This window comes from Hesperophylax consimilis, chromosome 8 (assembly GCF_061612785.1).
Source record: "Hesperophylax consimilis isolate HC1 chromosome 8, BYU_Hcon_1.0, whole genome shotgun sequence".
In the NCBI taxonomy this organism is placed as follows: Eukaryota; Metazoa; Arthropoda; class Insecta; order Trichoptera; family Limnephilidae; genus Hesperophylax; species Hesperophylax consimilis.
The window spans coordinates 4,341,000-4,361,549 of NC_142843.1; the positions used below are offsets into that span (position 1 = coordinate 4,341,000).

General features: G+C 37.2%; 1 protein-coding gene across 1 annotated transcript in view; it reads left to right on the forward strand.

Annotated features, from left to right (window-relative positions):
- The window catches only part of Khc (kinesin heavy chain), a 42,608-nt gene extending 25,355 nt beyond the window's left edge, over window positions 1–17,253 (forward strand). Inside the window, exons 6-18 of the mRNA XM_089634782.1 lie at window positions 733–986; window positions 1,083–1,191; window positions 1,704–2,005; window positions 2,298–2,487; window positions 2,802–2,951; window positions 3,158–3,298; window positions 4,393–4,718; window positions 4,940–5,041; window positions 7,750–7,867; window positions 10,936–11,160; window positions 13,866–13,980; window positions 14,342–14,449; window positions 14,644–17,253. Coding sequence (XP_089490908.1) covers window positions 733–986; window positions 1,083–1,191; window positions 1,704–2,005; window positions 2,298–2,487; window positions 2,802–2,951; window positions 3,158–3,298; window positions 4,393–4,718; window positions 4,940–5,041; window positions 7,750–7,867; window positions 10,936–11,160; window positions 13,866–13,980; window positions 14,342–14,449; window positions 14,644–14,654 — 2,151 coding nt within the window. The 3' untranslated portion in view covers window positions 14,655–17,253. The remainder of the gene's footprint in view (window positions 1–732; window positions 987–1,082; window positions 1,192–1,703; window positions 2,006–2,297; window positions 2,488–2,801; window positions 2,952–3,157; window positions 3,299–4,392; window positions 4,719–4,939; window positions 5,042–7,749; window positions 7,868–10,935; window positions 11,161–13,865; window positions 13,981–14,341; window positions 14,450–14,643) is intronic.
- Window positions 17,254–20,550: the final 3,297 nt, after the last annotated feature.

A 20,550-nucleotide genomic window follows, 5' to 3' on the forward strand; every position in this document is an offset into this window, starting at 1 on the left:
ATTGCATTACTGATGTTGTTGTAGCCGAAAATGTCTTCCTTTTTTTTTTTGAAAATTCGATTTTTTATATGAAGATTTTCAGGAAATACGGTCAACCTGAAATTTTCTCAAAATCTTCATTCTAAAAATCGATTTTTTTGAAAATGAATAATAAATCGTTTTGGACTAAACAACATCAATAATGACGAATTTTTCAAACTAAAGCACTCTATCACACTCAAAAGTCACAAGCCGTCACTGCTTATGACCTGAAGATGGTTCATTCAGAGCATACCCAAGAGAAAGTCTCTATACTCTACTCTCATGTAGAGTGCATTTTTGCTTGTTTGGGACAATTATGACTCTGATATCATTAACAATCAGAGATTGGGCACATTTTTATTGCCCACTGGTCTAATATAGTTTGAGGATTTTCCTTTTGGACGGCCATTTTTTGTCCCCTAAACTTTGTTTATCAACCTCGCTAAGAGTAGCATAAACCTCTTGTAAAAACTTGAAACAAAAAGACTGCAGACAACAGAAAAAAGGGAATTATAATATGATGCATCTTGAGATACAATAAAGAAAGTAGATTCTGAAATGGATCTTCATTGTGTTTTTATTTTAGCTATAAAATGACTCAATCAAATTAGTCAAAGTTCTTATCTGCCAGTTCCTTTGTAAAGCTAATTTGATTGTCAGATAACATAATTATTATCTTTAAAAATCAATAATTTTTCATATTTTTAATAGGTTTCCAAAACTGGTGCTGAAGGTACCGTGTTGGACGAAGCCAAGAACATCAACAAATCTCTGTCCGCCCTCGGCAACGTCATCTCGGCGTTAGCTGACGGCAACAAGACGCACATTCCTTACCGAGACTCGAAGCTGACTCGTATCCTGCAAGAGTCCCTCGGAGGTAACGCACGCACGACCATTGTCATCTGCTGCTCTCCGGCTTCCTTCAACGAGTCTGAAACCAAGTCTACCTTGGACTTTGGTAGAAGGTATGTACACCCCCACTCTTGCTGGTGTCTGGCTATTTCCATTGGTTTTACCATTTCTCTATTATTTTATTCTAATGCTTTGCGATTATCTTTCAGAGCCAAGACTGTGAAGAACGTTGTATGCGTCAACGAGGAGTTGACTGCCGAAGAATGGAAGCGAAGGTACGAGCGCGAAAAGGAGAAGGTTGGACGACTCAAGGGGAAGGTACGTGATTTTCAGATTATATAACAAGTTTCGACATGCAAAAAGATTTCCGAATTTAATACAACTATAAAATAATGGTAAGATAACCTATAACTAAATTTGTAAAGAGTTGACATTTTTTGTCACATGAGTACGGGTTGCTTCTACGACTTGTTCGTGTGTTCCACAGCTCGACTGGAATGATTTGCCGGCCTCTGTGTTTCCTCCCTCCTATAACAGGTTCTCTCCTTCCTGTCAAAAGACCCATCCCCATTAGAGCGAAATTATTCCTTTATGAAATTTTGTGAAACAAAAAAATCTAGTCTAGTAATTATGAGTAAAATAACTGTCTGCATCTGTTTTCGAAAAACTTACATAAAGCCCGGGTAATGCCGTGGACTTCAGCTAGTAAATGAATAAAAAACTCCATGTCCTATAATTTATCAGTCTGAATTTTGTCTAGATTCGCTTTTCAATTTTTATATCCTAATTCATTGATGAATTTGTTGCTAATTCCCAATTGACTATGGCAGGTGGAGAAACTGGAGGCGGAACTCAACAGGTGGCGCGTGGGCGAGACGGTGAACCCCGAAGAGCAGGTGAACCTGCAGGAGGTGGAGGCCGTGACGCCGGTGACTTCCATCATCGAGGAGAAGCTGGTGGTGCCAGAGCTGCCGGCCGTTGCGGTGCCGGGCGGCGACGTGGACGCCGCCAAGCTGGAGGCGCTCTACCAGCAGCTGGACGAGAAGGACGAGGAGATCAACCAGCAGTCGCAGCTCGTGGAGAAGCTCAAGGACCAGATGATGGAGCAAGAGGAGCTTATTGCTGGCACCAGGTGCGCCATAACACAGCATTTATATTTACTTTTAACCCTTCACGCCTCTGGCATATTGAAAATTATATTTCTTAAAGATGCTGTCAGAGTTGCAAGTCCTTAGAAACCTCATTCAATCAGTGTACGAGCAACTCTCACAGTGGTCGGCAAACTGCTGCATTATTATTTGACGATCCTCTTAATAAAAATATTTTATCTCTTGGTGGTGACCGGTGCACATTGATTATTAATTATTACACTGTGACTGCTCTTTCCCACACAATTTTTGACTTTTGCATTTTTTGAATTCCAGGCGCGACTACGAGTCCCTGCAGGGCGAGATGAACCGCATCCAGCAGGAGAACGAGTCGGCCAAGGAGGAAGTGAAGGAGGTACTGCAGGCGCTGGAAGAGCTTGCCGTCAATTACGACCAGAAGAGCCAGGAAGTGGATGCCAAGAACAAGGAGTGCGAACAAATGCAGGAGGACCTCCTTCACAAACAGGTTAACTTTCAATTATTTTAATAATGCTAAACATCAAAGGGGCATATATTAACTCATTGATATATAATACATAGTATCTGGAAACTGATAGTACCAGTGAGAAAACATCACATAAAGATCGCAAAATTCTTTTTATATTTTTTTTAGGCTTTTTTTTTACAGTTTTTTGTTTTCACAACTAAAGGGTTACAAAAACTTTCGAAGCTGGATCTAAGATTCTACGCATTTTAGGACATTATACGGCTGACAAAAGACGTAAATGAAATTATGTAAGTTTTATTATCATTTTACTAATATTGAATGTTTCGTTGCAGTCCTCTCTGAACACAACATCAAGCGAGCTGCAGCAGAATCGCGACATGATGGCCCACCAGAAGAAGCGGCTGGCTGAGATGTTGGCCAACCTGCTCAAGGACCTGGGAGACATTGGAAGCGCCATCGGTGGGGCTGACAACGAAGTTAAGGTAACTTTATACCCCACTCAAATAAGTAGATTACAATTCAGTTCTTAAATTTAAAAATCTTCATAGGTAGGTACCGCCAATTTTTTTTTTAAGTACCTTTACCTACGATGTTCCAATTTCGAATGGGAGCGAAAGTGAAATGAAAATCAACGTCTGTGCTCCATACTTCTGTCAATCTGTCTGTATTGTTTGTGGTCCTGTTACAGATCAGTGCCGACACAGTTGGAAAGCTGGAAGAGGAGTTCACGGTGGCCCGGCTGTACATCAGCAAGATGAAGAGCGAGGTGAAGAACCTCGTGCAGCGCTGCCAAGGACTGGAGACTTCCAGCGCCGAGTCCACCAAGAAGGTAAACATTCCCTCATTACTGATTTCACACCAACTGCCTTGGTGAATAAGTCTCCTCCACTTCCCACAGTCCTGCATTTCATTGGAGAACCACATATCATATTAAATTGCAAAATGAGTTCTGTGTCAATAAACAGGCAGCCAATATAATAGAGATATAAACAATAGAGACATAAACATTATTCACAAACCATCAGAGAAATATTCTTTTATGGACCTCTTGTATTTGGTAAGTTCGCAACTGAAAATATCAACCTTGGATAATACGCTATTGTAATTATTGCATAGTCTGTTCAGGCAAGAATTCTGCTTAGAGTTCGTTTTGCTTTGATCAACGCTGAACAGGACACAAGAGCGTGTTGAACGCGCAGGTACATTGAATGGAATCTTGTTTAGCAACTCTGGGCATTGAATATTATTGTTGACTACTTTATACAGGAATAGAGCATCCTTATGATGCCTCCGTACACTCAGTGAATCAATTTTAAACTGTGAGGCTGCATACCTTATTAATTCATAAAATGATACATTCCAATAGAATCCTCCGCCGCTCATCTCACTGAGGAATTCCTGTGCGAGATGAGCAACAACACAATTATATTTAATCAAATAAGTAAAGTACATAATACACGCACAGATGGATTATATCGAATTTAGGGTTTATAAGGTTATTTATGACAAAAGCCACAATATGGGTAATCCAAAATCGCCACTCTCAGCTAGTATGGGTACGTCCTAGAAGTGAGTCACACGTGTATTGACATTGTGAGGTGGTTGAGAGCTTAGTGGGTAGAAAGCTGATTTAGAGTAGGCATTTAGAAATTAAAAATTTGTACTGAATTATGTTCTTCCAAGTCATTCGTTTTGGTTTGCTGGACTGATGATAACATACTTATAGTTCTCTCCAGTGAAAGATTTATTGTGGTGAATCAGGAACTTTGTGGGTACATTGATATAATTTCACTACATATCGAGTGTAGTTATTCTGATTTCACAACAGTGCAAATAAGATGTTGCTTGATTGCACTTATCATAAATTGACCTAAAACCAATTAGGATTCAGAACTTTATACAAAATCCTTTGATCTCTTGCAGTTGGTTGACTACGAGCGTGAACTTGCCGAATGGCGCCTGCAGGTGACCCAACAGGACGCGCGCGCCCGCTCGCTGGCCGAGGCGGTGCGTGAGTCAGACGCCAAGAAGCGGCAGCTGGAGGACCTGGCGGACACACTGCGCGACGAATGCGCTAAGCTCAAGGCGGCCAACCAGGTGTCGGCGGCCGGCGAGCAGCAGGCGGCGGGCGAGGTGCGCGCTGCGTTGGAACAGCAGGTGGAGCAGCTGCGCGGTGCGCACACGGCTCAGCTAGCTGCCTTGCGCGACGAGCTGCACCAGGCCAGCCAGCTGCACCAAGACTTCAAGGAGTGAGTATTTCATATTTTGGGCATGCAATAGGAATCTTGAAGGGAAACCTGATCAAATCTCTCCAACAATTAATTTTATTTATGAAACAAAAACTATCATGTTATTGACTCATAAATTAGAACCACAAATAATCATATCCGAATAGCAGAAATGATTTCCTGTGATGATATTACTATATTCTCCGATCTATGACTGACGTATTATGAATGTCTCATTACAGGGAGAACCAGAAGATGATGCTGGCCCAGGAACAGCTGCAGAGCGACTACGAGAAGCTGAAGCACGACGAGGCGGAGAAGTCGGCCAAGCTGCACGAACTCACGTCCGTAACGTTCCTTGTAACTCCTCGCAAACAGCCCCCATGCGCCCGCAGTGTCCTAGACAACCGCCACGCGTTACAACTCGACTCCAAATTCATTATGAGCAAGATCGAGAAGGATTCAGTTAACGCGAACCTTATTAGCCACACCGACTCGGTGGTAGCCACCGGCCCCCGGGGCCTGAGATCGGTGATGAGGCGGTGCTCTATAAAAGCCGTCCCTGAGAATGGATCCGATAGACTGGACGAAACAATGATTAAAGCCAAAAGTGATCCGGAAAAGAAGGTGTCCATGCGCCCCACCCTACCGCTCCTGCCATTCTGCCCCCTCCACCCCCTGCACATTCATCTGCTCATTTCTGTCACTATGATTTTAATCACTCACCGCTGTCCCCACATCATCATTATGGTTTAGTTCTTAGTTTGTTTAGCAGTAGTACACCTGCCACCTCTCCTCGTCAATGTTGATTTGTTAGGTTAGGCTACCTACCGTACAGTACATTCCTATTTTCATAAGAAACGGCATAAAACACAACAACGTGTGGCATTTAGACAATAATGTAAAAAGTTTGTCATAGTTGTTTCGTACTGCTCGTTGGCATTTAACTCATTATTTCACACTGTACATTGTTACAGTGACGGTAATACAATATTAGTTAAGTATGGAGTGATGCTAATGTGATCCCATTAACGTGGGCTGGCTTCGTGCAATAAGAATACTACTAATGGTACTAGCAGTATTACTCGTTGTCTATTTAATTTAATTACGGAACGCCTTATTCTAGGTAACAAACAATCTTAGGACTATTTCTCCAAACATCTCTGTCATCATTCAAATGATTTGACCAATCAAATGATATAGAGCTCCGTCAAAGGTAGCGTTTTCCCCACAAGTTTTTATTTTGCTTTACCTTAATAATCGTCAGTATGATGAACACAAGCAAGCGCTTGCCATGTCATATGAATTTAGAAATTTATGTGTTCAAAATTGTTATATATTTACATTTTTGTAATTTGAAATTCTTTATATGTCGTTATTTAAATTAATGAATACAAATTTGGAAATGCGTTATATCATAATCGAGATCACCATAAAACTCATTTAATAAGGTGTTTAAACCTTGCAATTTCGGTCACTTCATGTACGTATGTACAATGTCTCAAAAGTTTAATTATAGCTAAATGTCATTGAAATTTTTGCATGCGTGAAAATTTTCACTTCTGATGGTCTAATAACTGCTCTGAGTATTGATCGGTTCAACCATTTTCAAACAGTTATTTACGTGACGAATAGCACTAATTAGTGTCGCAGAAATTCAATATGAAGTTAGCAGGGGATAACCAGAAGCCTAACGAAGGTTTTAGAAATAACCCCTCTCTCTATCGTGTATCTGTGTGAATACCGTGTGTATGGTAATATAGCACAAATGCCAAGCTGGCATTTACAAACAAAGACTGCATCACCACATCGCTGTGGAGCATTTCCGTTTATATTTTCTGTCACATATAGGATTAAATAATAATAATACTAAAAATAAAGTCATTGTTGAATAATGTTAACATTAAAATATTTATAAGCTTAGTGTAAATACATAATATTGTGAAATAAGAGGTGGTAGAAAAGTTGGCTATTTCGTACCTGATTTTAGTTTCGTGTTCCTATTTTTATTTTTATTTAGAGTCGAACCGGCTCACGCTGCATTCCTTTTTATGCTTTCAACAGTTTGATGGGAAAGTTTCTCTGTCTTTTCTTCACGAAAAGAGCGCAAGAATGCTTCTTATTCAATCAAACTGCCACGATCTCATTTTAATTATGATTTAATTGCCTTTATCGTATCGAAGAAAGGAAATGGTATTACTATAATCTGTGATATAAGAAGTTAACGTGTCATTGGGATAAATATCTGGAGATTGGAGTTTGGAACATATCTCAATTGGTCAAGATAATTTTTAATTTATATTTTTCAATTGATTCTCTTTAAATTTGGGTACTTTTAAGTATAAAATATAAACCGATTCTTAATTGATGATAATTGTATCTATGTATAAATAATTATAATATGTACTAATAACTGTAAATTGATCGCGCTTAGTCGAATTTAATTAGGAAACTATATGTTAACAACTGTTCTTTAGTAGAACTGTTGAGGCAATCTCGGACGGCTTTGATCTGAAGATACATAATAAAATTAAAGACTAAAATTTATTTTTAATAGGAAGAATTATCTTTTATAAAACGGGACGATCTTTCTGCGGGCGCTGGTGGCAATGTTTGTTTAATTTTAAGCAATGAAGAAACATCTCCTTTTCCGAGATAAATAATACTATATTTTTTATATAAAGCCCATTTCACAAAGAAACTACTTGATGGTGAGATCTTTATTTTTGAAGTATATTTTTATTTTGTAGTATACCATTATTTGTGCATTTTGGCTTTTTTATTATTTCTTATTGTTTTTTTTAATTAGACTCGTTTTTCCTACACGACTCCCATTCATATTCATTTCCTAAATTCTTCGAAATGGATGGAAACTTGGTAAAGTAAGAAACTGGACAACTGACGGCTTGTCAGTAGCTGGCGGCTGGCAGCTGGCAGCTGGCAGCGGAGGGTGGAGTGAATATGGATGGGGTCGGGCGGGCGAGGGGTGAGGAGGAAGGAGGAAGAAGGAAGGAGAGAAGTGACATGTGTGTGATTGTTGTGTGTTGCGCAGTGTGAGCGTGGAGAGGCAGAAGCAGGCGCGCGCCGACCTGCAGGGGCTGGAGGACACCGTGGCCAAGGAGCTGCAGACGCTGCATAACCTGAGGAAGCTCTTCGTACAAGACCTGCAGGTATATATACCTCATTACATATCTCCATTTACACACATTCATTGTCTGACAATAGCTTCACCACCTCCATGTATTCAAAATATCACTGAATCAGTTTCTCAGAATCCAAAGGCTTATTCAGATGTGATATGATTTAAGATTCTCAAAGTCATTAATAGTATTAAGTTGCTTTTGAGGAGTTGAGCTGTGTTGCTCCTTTTCCATATTTACCAACCTTTAAGATCAAGTGACGGCCGGCATAGTCCAGTGGTAACGCATTGGACTGCCATTCCGAAGGTCGCGGGTTCGAACCCGGCGTGCGCAAATAAATTTTATTTGATTAATTTGTGTTATTTCACAATTAATTAACTAAAATAATATATAGTATATTTGCGGCACGTTCCAGAGTGGAAGATACTACCAGTATCGCCCTGGTGTAAGACCACCATTCAGAATTGAAACGTTGCTCCAAATGGCTTTAGCCGTGTTTAGTGACTAGATCTGAATAGCCAGGTACTTCCCCACCTTCCTCTTTCCCTTCCCCACTTACCTTCAGCCTCACAACATCCCCCAATTGGGGATGCCATAGTCTCACTGGCTCCAGACGGAAGCAGTTGGGACTCTTGTGAGGTATTCACTATAAAAAAAAAGTGACCAACCATAGACATTCAAATTGATAAACTAGCCAATCAGGGAAAGGGGAACAAACCAAGTTGTGCGGGGCGCGGGATGCGGTCAGACCGTCTTCCTTTCTGTGATTTGTCAATCAATGAATCTGACAGTATACAGGCAACTCGCAATGTAATATCACTATTCAGTCCTCGAAAATAAAATTTGCTAATGAATTACTATGTAATAAACTAGTATTTTTGTACAATGGTGCGCACATTTCCTGCTGCGTAAAAAACTTACAAATTCCAAATTGGGTAAACAAATATCCGGCTTGTTTCCAAAATTAAATATTTAGTTAGACACTTTTACAAATGTGTATAATTTACCCACCTCACTCATTTTTAGCATTGCTACTCAAAGCAGTTTGTTTAAAAACAAACATTGACACAACGGACTGCGTTGGGAACCTTTTTTTTACTTCATAGTTTGGTTATTTCTATGCGAGCTCTTCAGCAGTCAATGTAAGACTGATGTTATAGTATATTCCAATGTAATATTTATACCAAAAATTTGGTTACGGGGTTTGCCTCCACCTCGTCAAAATGATACCCAGATTTGATGTTAGGGCAAGTCTCATGAATTTGGATGTCTATGTGACAAAAATAGTACATAATTGGATAGCCCTGATATATTAATTTTGATTCACAAACCTTGATCTGATGTTCCCACCATTAGATCAAGGTTTCCCTAGTATGTTTTGTTGTAACGATTATACTACGGTTTCAAGCTACAATTCTGTTATAAATAGATTACACACTATTGGTAAATCTTATGCCATGTTAGCTGATGTTTTTAATATGCTTAAACATTTGAGCCGTGTGTATTTTAACGAGGTCACTGCATAACAGGTTTTTGCGTTTCTTCTTTATTTCCTTCTCTAACTTTGTACTAATTTATATTCTTTTCTCTTGTTTACTTATATAATATTTTATTTTCTCTTTTCTTTCTATATTGTACTATGTCTGTCAATATTATGTATGTAGACTCGTATGTATATCCCGTAGACTCCGAAATAATGAATTGCTGTTCGTCAATCAACATTCTACCAATTATGGATACCATTCTCCTTTGTCCAGAATGTCGAGACTTGTCAACTCACTGTCAAGTCAAAGCATTGAATTTTGTGGTATATGCCTAAATGACTTTCGACAGTCAATACGCAATGTCTAATTTCTAATGCCCTTTGAACCATCTTCATGCTTTGACTTATTATTATCTCCCATTCTTACTTTTATATTATTATTGTCATTGTTATTGTCTTCGCTCCTCATTTATATATGCTCTCCTTTCACTGTCATCTCTGTTTATAAAACTTATTCGTGTAATTAATATGTTGTTAATGGACTATTTGTCCGTAAATAAATAAATGTAAATGGCACTTGTGCCGTTAATTCTATGTAAAAAATAAAATTGTTCGATGAGATTCATAAGCACTTGGATTCTCTTGTGTCTATTGACATCCACCAAATGTAACGTTTGCTAGATTGCAATATTGTTTTAGTCATAGACATATGAATATTAGTAGACCTGCCCTAAGTGATTAAAAACGTATTATCCCCACTCCCCATACCGGTTCCATTGGAGCCGGCTGGGCTCGCGTATGGCCTCAAGTGAAATTTGAAAACATGACATCATCATTCTTGTGCGAACTATGGTCGAGGCATCATCGGTTCATTTTACGAAATAACACGGCAAAATGTTGACTTGTACTATGAAAACTTGTAAAAATAGATGTGAAAAAGAGAATAAACCCAATTGTCGTATTACATTCCATATATAAGCATTATTTTACTTTATTTTAAGCATATTCACATCGTATAATATAGATCAGTTTTAGAAACATATACTATCACATCGAGAAACGTCTGGACGCGAAACACAAAGCTGGTTGGTTGCTGGGAAGTAAATTATGAACATTTATAAAAGTGTCTTAACTAAATACTTAAACGAAATATTCGACTCTGAAAATAGAACCTAATTTTTTTGCCGAATTTGGACTTCGCAAATTTGTTCATAACGTGGCGAGTAATTTGCGCTCCCATGTAAAATGTCTATTCATTCAAAAGCAGATTTTACTTTTAAGAAGTAAATGGTGATATTATAATGCGAGATGCCTATTTACTGTCAGATTGATTTATTGACGAATCACAGTCAGCCTTACGCCCTTCGTTCTTCAACAGTTGATTTTACCCCTCGCCATTATCTTCTCGTCTATTAATTCCTATGTCTGTGGTTTTAGTTGATTTTCTTCTCTGAAATGTGATACAAAAAAACGCTTGCGTTTCTCCTTCTACGACATAAGTTTCTTTTATACCTTTGCACAGTATCCCTCGAGATGACGAGCCTCGAAAGAATCCACCATTGCCTCCACACTGTCATATTGTGACATGTAATACTAATGCGTTGTGTTCTACCAGGCCCGCATCAAGAAGTCAGTGAGCTCCGAGGAGGGAGAAGAAGAAGGAGGCTCACTGGCGCAGAAGCAGAAGATCAGCTTCCTGGAGAACAACCTGGACCAGCTGACCAAGGTGCACAAGCAGCTGGTGCGCGACAATGCCGACCTGCGCTGCGAGCTGCCTAAGCTGGAGAAGAGGCTGCGCGCCACCATGGAACGCGTCAAGGCTCTGGAGACTGCACTCAAGGTATACACAAATCTTTTTATTAAATACTCTCGACAGTGATCCTGACTTTTTTCCTTGAAAGCTATTCCATAAGTGATATTATAATCAACCATTTTTTGGAGGGGGAAATATTTTGAAGATGCCTAAATTTTACTGTTAGAGAAGAAATAATCCTATTTTTTATGCTTTTTTTTTTAACATCATTATAAATACATAGTACATAGATAAAAGTTTTAAATTTCCACCCTTCAGGCAAATTTTTTTTCTTTTGGGAACAACTCATATGGTCTCACAGAAATCGTTGTCTTCCTTATTGTTGTGGTGAGAAATATGATCTACACGGTGTTAGAAAGAGAAAACACCACTCTTTATATTCAAGTCTAGAAGTTAACCACGGAAGAATTAAAATGTGCACCCTTATGTTACCAAAAGTACCGACCGCAATTTGAAAAAAAAAGGCTTAAGAAAACGATAAGGAGGTCAGGTAACAATAACGTTTATACATAGTACATTTGTCTATTAAAATAAGTGTTTTGTATATTTTTTCGTTATCAGTAATATTAGTTGCAAAAAAAGTAAAGTGAGCCATTCAATTTTTTTAATGTTTGCAATACACTTTTAATATTTCAAAAAATATATATATTTATTTTCAATAATTAAATGTACAAGCGTATTTCACCATCTTTCAAAATCAGTTTTTAGTTTTCAGAAACATTCAGAAATATTCCATATATTTGGATGTTTTTGCAAAGCGGAAATACTCCGACCGTCTGACAGAATATGGCTGAACTCTGAGGAGTTAAAACCCAATTTTAAGGTTTCTGTGTGAAACCGCACAACAGTCCCAACTGCTCCCAACCGTCTGGAGCAAAGATATTAGAAGAACGAGATGTGCTATGAGCAGTTCATACTGTATGGAATTGTTTTGCCCGGTGTCGCCAGTTTTGTTCACCAATACTACTGCACACCTTCGCTTACGCTAAGGTATCCGCACTAATACATAGAACAGATTTCTGTGCGTACACGTCCCGATAGTATTCAAAGTACCCTAATTAGGTAGTACTCCGCCTACGGTCCGGCGGCCAACATAGCATATCTCGTTCTTCTAATATCTTTGGTCTGGAGGCAGTGAGACAGTGGGGTATGTTGTGAGGCTGAAGATAGTGGGGAATGAATGGTGGTCTTATCAACCATACTGAGAGTATATTCCACTCTGGAATCTGCTGCAAATATACTGTGTATTGTTTTAAATGAGTAAATTGTGAAATACATAACACAAATTGATCAAATAAAATTTACTGACTCCGGCTTTCTAGTCGAGAGCCTTACCCCTCGACAATGAAGGCCGTCGACATATTTTAGCTTTCAAATTGACATTATCTCAAATACTTATATTGTGTATTTATTTTTCGGAATAACTTTATTGAGTAAAACCTCAAATTGTAATATTTAAATATTGAAGACAATTTTGGTGATTTTTTTTTGTCCCATTAGCTCAGTTGGTAAAGCACTGTCCCGGAAAGACAAGGGTCCTGGGTTCGAGTTCCAGATGTGACCGTTTCCTTTTCTGATTTTTCTGCTTCAGATTTTCGTTTAGAAATCACTAAAATTGTCTTCAATATTTAAAACTTATATTGTGGTTTGGTGGCTTAACTGAACGGCGATGATTTATTTTATTAAAAATTGTAAATGTGCACCTTGATACGTGTATAGAGACACCTCATTCCACATATCTGCTTTTTTTACGAAACAGTGAGTTAGAGTAACAACTTCAACCTTGAATAAGGATTCTGCTCTTGTCCACTGACTTTTTCACTGGTGTGTAAGAAATCAATTCAGCTTATTTATCCAGGCAGGCTCTGTTGTAATACCTATTCAATAGTCCTACTTTTCAAATGGAAATCGATCTGTTGACAGACTTTTAATTGTATGAAATCGCCCTCGTTTACACAGTCAACTAATGCTTTATTATTATGTATTAGTTAATGAGCAGGCAGCATTCTGCTGATATGCTCATATTTAATTTTATAATAAGTTTATAGTAATAATACAGTTTATTTGGTTGTTATTCTTTTACAACCTCTAGGAGACTATGACCGTGCTGTGTACGTAAAAATAATATGTGTAGTTCTGCGCATGGCGGTGTTTGTAGAAATCTCCTATTAAAAATATCTGATTAATTCTATTGATTTTTGATTTTTATGACATATACTATGAATACAATTTTTAAAAATGAAAATTTTGGAGGTAAAAAAAACTCACTCTTTTGAACTCATTCTCAAGTTGGGTTGTTTCGCAGAATTTGAAAAATTTCGTAGTTAAAGTTCTGTCATCTGATCATGGGCTGGTTGTTTCACAGTACTCTGGTAATAACAGAATTCGAATAGGACTCTGACAGAACTTGAACATTAACTTTGAAGTTTGATGAATTCTTCAAATTATGTGAAACAACCCGTCCTTATGCTGCGTACAGTCATGAGAAAAAACACGCAAGTCGAGCCAAGAATTATGAGAAAGGAACAAAGCAACCACATGCGGCGTTTTATGCATTTGCGGTTGCTTGTTTCCTTTCCCATAAGTCGTGGTTTAGCTCAGCAGTTGGGCTCGCGTGTTTATACGCACCCATAGAGATTAAAACACTGTCTACTACGCTGAGCCGACATAATACTCTGACATTTATTTGTTTGAGCTGTACTAAGCAATGTGTTTGTGTTGATGTTGTGCAGGAAGCCAAGGAGGGAGCGATGCGAGATCGCAAGCGCTACCAATACGAGGTGGATCGCATCCGGGAGGCCGTGCGACAGAAGACCCGTGTCAGGCTAGGCCCTCAGGCACAGATCGGTATGTTTATTTGCAATTCTTTACAGATCTGATGTTAAATTGTTTGTGCAAAAATCACCAAGCGGGGTATGCAGTCTATTAAAGCTGTAAAGTTTAGTAAGCCCAAAAATAGGAGAAGGAAATTTATGGTCTGCAATCAAGGTCACCCCTCCTTTAATCTGATCTATGCGGCTGTCACATTTGTAATCCATCGGCGGATATCCCTGTATGCAAATGTTGCATATTACGTGATTTTTTGTAATTTTATTTTTTAATCCAGCCTGGCTAGAAGGATAACACAATGCCAGTCTTCCACATTGCGTGAAATATAAACAATTATTATATAATGTATATTGAAATAATGTGATTCTTTGTATTCCAGCCAAGCCCATCCGCGCCGGACAGGGCCCCCTGGTAGCCGGGGGCGCCGTGCGCCCGATGCAGCAGCCCGACAACAAGCGCAAGTCCATCATCATCGGCGGGAACAGGGGTGAGTTGGTCATACAGTCCATGGAGCTTATACTCCTGCCTCTGTTATTCTAGTAGCTATGTTATTCATTATATTATACGGTACAAACTGAAAAGTAAGCGCAGTTTAATGATGCTGACTGATTGTATTCTATGCTAAATTCAGTTAACCTCAGGTTAATTGGAGATGATGTGTTATATTTGATGTGATTGCAGATGAGAGTTGAACTGCCTAACTCTGCTCGGAGACTATCGCTCGCTTCCCTGACGTCTCCGCTCCTCTCTTGTCTGTTCACATCACTCCGCCACCAAGTCACCAGCCCTGGAAGACTTCCCGAACCCCGCACCACCCCAGCATAATGAGGGAAGAATTTAGTTGTGAAAATGAATTGTACAGCTTTGTGACGGTACTATTACAAATCGCTTAATGTATTATGAAATAATTATGAATTTTTATTTATTTGATATAATATTATATTTTGAATATTGCTTTAAAGATCTCTCTACGTGAAAGATAACGCTTATGCGCTGGGCTTTTGGATATTGTTCTCTTTAGGAAATGTATACCGCCTCAGTGCGGAACCTTTTATAATCCCGTAATACATAAGTACGTAATACACGCCAGTCTCCCGGCTAGTTGACCTAGTCGTGTTACACGCTTGTTGACATTCATATTCTAGGTGTTTATCCTTGCCTCCGTGGTGTGAGCTTGTATACGTTGCCGAGTGTTGAGCTTCTGTGAATCTATTATTTGCCTTTGCGTTGGATAAAGAGTCGTCACCCAAACGGTTTAAATGCACCCATATTTTTATATCGCGTGAGAGAGAAGCGGAAGGAGTGAATAGCGCAGCTATTGGAATATTTTTGTTAAAGGTTCACTGCTTGGTCCAAAGATCTTTTTAAAATCTAACGCTTATTTATTTTTCTTTTGCCAAATTTTATATATACATTTTTGTAAAATAAAGTTTATTATATTTTTTATATATCAGAGGATATTGCGTTTGCAATAAATCTTGAATAACTTCTTATCGGAATGCAACGGCTTTGTCTTATTAACTTAACTGCTCTTTGAAGCATTTTTAGAGGAAAGTGATCTATACTCTTCATGCATGTGTGTGTGTGTCGGTATATTCTCTACCATATTACTATCTAATCCAACTCCACTCTGGAGGAGTTCCTTAAAGCTAAGTTGATTGTGCGTAATGTTCGCATGTCATGATGATGTTGATCACGTTGAATAGGACGCGTAGTAGGTGACGTTGAGGCTAACGAGATATGGGTACTTTGCGCACTCAATATTGTGATTTTAGTCTGTTTTTCATTCCTCATACAGGACTCTAATATTATGTCAACAGATTCATTTGTACCAATTTGTGATTTAATTATATTATACCGGCTTCAGATGGAAAGTGATACTAACGGTGCTAAATGCAATTATTGTTTACAAACTTTCAATGAATAACAAACAACACTAACCAAGCTCATTTCGTTTTAATCTTTAACATAATATATATTATTTTAGTTAATGGAAGTACAGCGGTACTTCTATAAAAAATCTTAAGTTGTGCAATGAAATTGGGCATTTTACATCTGACCGAATGAACCAATTGTGTATTTACTCAATAGCCCTAAAACTGTGCAGTTATTTTATTCGCATTTGATTACTTGATAAGTTTACAACTTTTTACATCCGAAACCACTAAAACATGAGTTCTGCATAGCATCAAACGAAGCCACTTTATGTTACTTATTATTTTAAGTAGATTTAAATAATGAAATGTTACGTTAATAGGGAATTATTTAGTCGCAATTGTATTAAGGGAGTAGGCCACTGTTGACTAATAGCGATAAGGCCTAGAGCCCCCGTGTTACCGCGTGGGATGCGTGCTAACTTCACCGGCACCGCAGCACGGCCGTGGCCTTGAACAGATGGTCTTACCCGCGCACCTAGTGATTTACACTATGTATATCTTTTTGTATGTATTTATAATACTTAAGAGAAAGGGTTTCTTTCCTGTAATTTATTTCATGATTAGTGTTTAGTTTAATATAGGTGTAAAGAATTTAAGTTGTTTCATACTGTCCAGTGTATGTCTCGCATTATTGTCAATTTTGCCTTAAGCTAATGGAGCCCTGTAATTGAGCTCTGTACTTCACCTCCCACACATTTGCAGTTATTTTATTAATAAATTGTATTCTGCAACCACACAAACAATATGTCTTTTATTTCATACTATGTAACTCACACCCCTCGGAGTGCACACGTTAAATATTCACTCCTGTCGATAGTGATTTTATTATCGATTATGGAGATGTTTTTTCACTTAACCTCTGTGCTCCAAGGATGGTATATGTATTGATAGACCTAGGCCCAGTTTAGCACAAATCCAAATGTAACAGAATCGGCGTTTAATGGGGACCATTCAAATGTCAAAATGGCGCTGAATCCCCATTTGGTGACAAAGTTACATTTGAATTTCTGTGAAACTGGGTCTCAGTTTAAAAAAAAAAATTCAATCACATCTCAAAATGTTGCCAGTTTAGTGCGGATTTGAATCGACCTTTAAAATAGAATGGAAAAGGTGTATAACAGTATTTTACAGCACGAGGCTTCATAAAAATATCATTGCCGTTTTGTTGTGCTCAATTTGCTATTGCCAATTAAATTTAGAAAAAGAAAATCATATAATTGTGCTACCTTTTGACCAGGTCAATGGAGCCGCCTTCTATTCCATTTTTCACCATCCGTTTCATCAAATCTTGTTTCCTCCATCATATATTTATAAAAAATGTATTGAATTCAAATAAAATGCAATATAAAATATACCCTACTGTTTTATTTGGGACAAATAGGTAACACAGAGGAAAATACTTTACATTCAGAAAAAAATACTAATATACACTCGTTGTTACAAAGAATTCACATCTTCGAAAATAAGTTTCAAGTTTTCCCGAGCCCCCAGCAATACATCTAACCCAAATAATATTGATATCAATTGAAAGTACATTTAACGACCTCTTATCAGACAATGATTTAATTTCAAAAACAATACAAATTTTCTGAGTACGAGACATTAAAAAAATGTTGCGCTAATACTCTTTACATGAGCCACAACTTGTGTCATCTTCCTGGGCCTATAAAAGGAGCGGTTTAAGTCAAATGTAGGTCATTCACTATATGATCTTTGAAGAAGACACACGTGAATAATTGGCGTTAGAAAACAACCCCTTAAATAGACACCACTGCTGGCGAAGCCGCTCAAGTGGTGGCACTACTGCAATCAGGGAAGCGACATAGTGATGTTCCTCGGCAACTAAACTTAAGCCGTTCAACAGGTTAATCCAAAGGTTTCAAGAGACTGGTGGCTTCATCCGGAGAGACGATCGCTTTATCGTCTCATAAGATTTTTTTGATTCTAAGGCAATTTTTGTGATGCCGAGTTTATAAACTCAATATACAAATATCAGAGCTTCTGTAAATGTTAGCGTGATGAAGGGACATAATTTAAAAAAAAAATAAGATTAAGGCAGTTTACCAATGTGAATTTGAAACTGAATTACTTTCAACAGATCTAATTATTATTTTCAGTCATAATTTTTCTATCCTGGAATGTATAGGATGCAAAAACATTCATCCAATATTTTAAATTTACATAAAGCAGAAAATCTGTTGGTGTGATGCGGAAGCAGAAAAAACTGTTAAAACAGTAAGCTGACATATTTATGCATTTATACAGCATTCAAAAAATAATAATATACATTAAAATTTTGAGGTGAGACCTTGCAAATATTTCCTAAATTGTGAGCTATGGGGCCTTGAAATTATCTATTTAACTGTCAAAATATGACAAGATCCCCATATTTTCGATGATTCAATAAAAAAATAATGTGAAACTCTAATGTACATTGTAGATATGTACTTTATGTAAGTTTAACTAATTTCAATCGTTATTTAGATAAAAATCTTTGTGTTTGAAAAGTTATCTGAATTTGGTTCTACCATTAAGATCTACTTAAACTACATTTTATTTTATCTAAGTAGAAAACACCATTTTGCCATAGTTTCTCAGTATCTGAATACTTAAATTTTAGTTTCTACAACATGTTATAAGGAATGCATTTACATATTTGTTTAACTAAAGATTCTTTTAACAATAAAACTTATATTAAAAATAATGTATGACTTTTTAAAATAGTGCAATACAAGGAACACAGTGAAAAGGTTACAGAAGATTACAGATCATTAAAAATAATTTCAAAATAACACCTCATTGATAATAAATAATATAGACAGTAAAGTAAAATAGCACACATTGTTTATACAAATTTTATGTCCGGGTTAAATCTTCCCCATAGGAAAAACTAAACCCTTCCACACACTTTTCCACAAATGATCATCTAGTCAATCCACATTATGCAAGTGCATTATATAAGCAAAATAAATACAAAACAATACAAGAACAACACGTCAACCCACCAGCGATCAAATGGGAAAATAATTCACCGACTCCAGATATTTTCATATCAGAGGGTTCGACTCAGTAGAACTCCTAACAGGGCCTATAAATCCTACTGATCCTTCAACATAAATATTTAAACAATCTTTCGTTATTCTACATGTATTGACTAAAAAATTTAATAAATTATTATTTGATACTTAAATTAAAATTCTGAACAGAATCTGTGCTTCAGAGTTGAAACAAGCTTATATTAGATTTGGATATTTATTGTACTTCAAAATAATAAACAGTACCATCTATTGGAGTATGATTCACACTTCACGGCCGGCTGCTGACAAAAAACCAGTTGAAAAAAACCTTAATTACTGTTGAAATGAGTGATGAGTCACTGTTATACCTCAATGGAAAAGTGAGTTTTTTTATTGAACTGAACCCATTAGAGTTATACAAATACATAGTTATTAGATTTGTTTAAATAAACATGCTGATGTTAAATCTTTTGACTACATTAATTATGTAGTTACAAGTTTTTCAATGCCCATACGCGGAACATATTTTTTATTGTGTATTTTATTGTGAAAATAAAGCACTTGAGCATGACTTATCAAGTCAGATATAAAGAAAATATTACAATGTGCAATATGGAATCAAATCTATGGGTAAAAAAATCTCTCGTTTTTTTTATAAAAACATAAAACTCAGTACAAAAATGTGCCTTATGTTACGGCTGCCGGGACACTGCGTCGATAGACAAAAGATGAACCACCATCACTTACAAATATAAATAACAAAACTGCTAGTATACTGTCGGTATAGGTCAGCTGTCAGTTTTACTGGTGAGCAGTAAAACCTTTTATTTCAGAGGAGCAATGTATTATTGACAGGCAAAGTTGACATGTGATACGGCAGCATAAAAATGGTAATTTTTTGCTTTATAACACGAGATACAATCGCGTTTAAAAAGTTAAATTCAATTCAGTGTACATATAACTCTAATTTATTTTAACAATATTTTAATACTGAAGTGGATAATTGGAAGGGAGATAGCAGCGTAATGTTCAAACCGGAGTCTCAAATTAAATTTTTGTTTTGTCGACATTTTCCGATGTTAAGGCGATGCACTACGTTGTGTAATATTTTGAATCGAGCCGCTATCAATAACACACCTTACGTAGATGGCGATAAGGCTTAAATTCCCGCTTAACACCATCCACCTGTTTTGATTTATCCAAGAAAAAAACATGGCCAAAAAAGCCTTTTATTTTATTTTGTGGATGTTCAGGCACAAATATTTAAATGTTTTTCGATCATTTTATAAATAACTTAAATTGCCACATTATACAATAAAACCATAACCGAAAATGGGTTCGAAAGTAGGAGATTTTGAACTTTAAAGCAGTTTTCATGGGCCTTATACATTATTTGTTTCTGGGCTTATAAAAAGACTTATCTAAAAAATACTCGATTGTTTCAAAGGCCAGGATGTATTCTACTCGCAGTATTTAATTAAAGCATCTGAAACATTTCTAGACAACCAAATTTTCAAACCCAAAACACTTGATTTTGCATTGCTACGTAGTGCATCGCCTTAACATATATTTCTAAGCATGCAGGAAACATGTACACAACTAAAAATTGCAAATTTATTGTTGAAGGGAAAAAA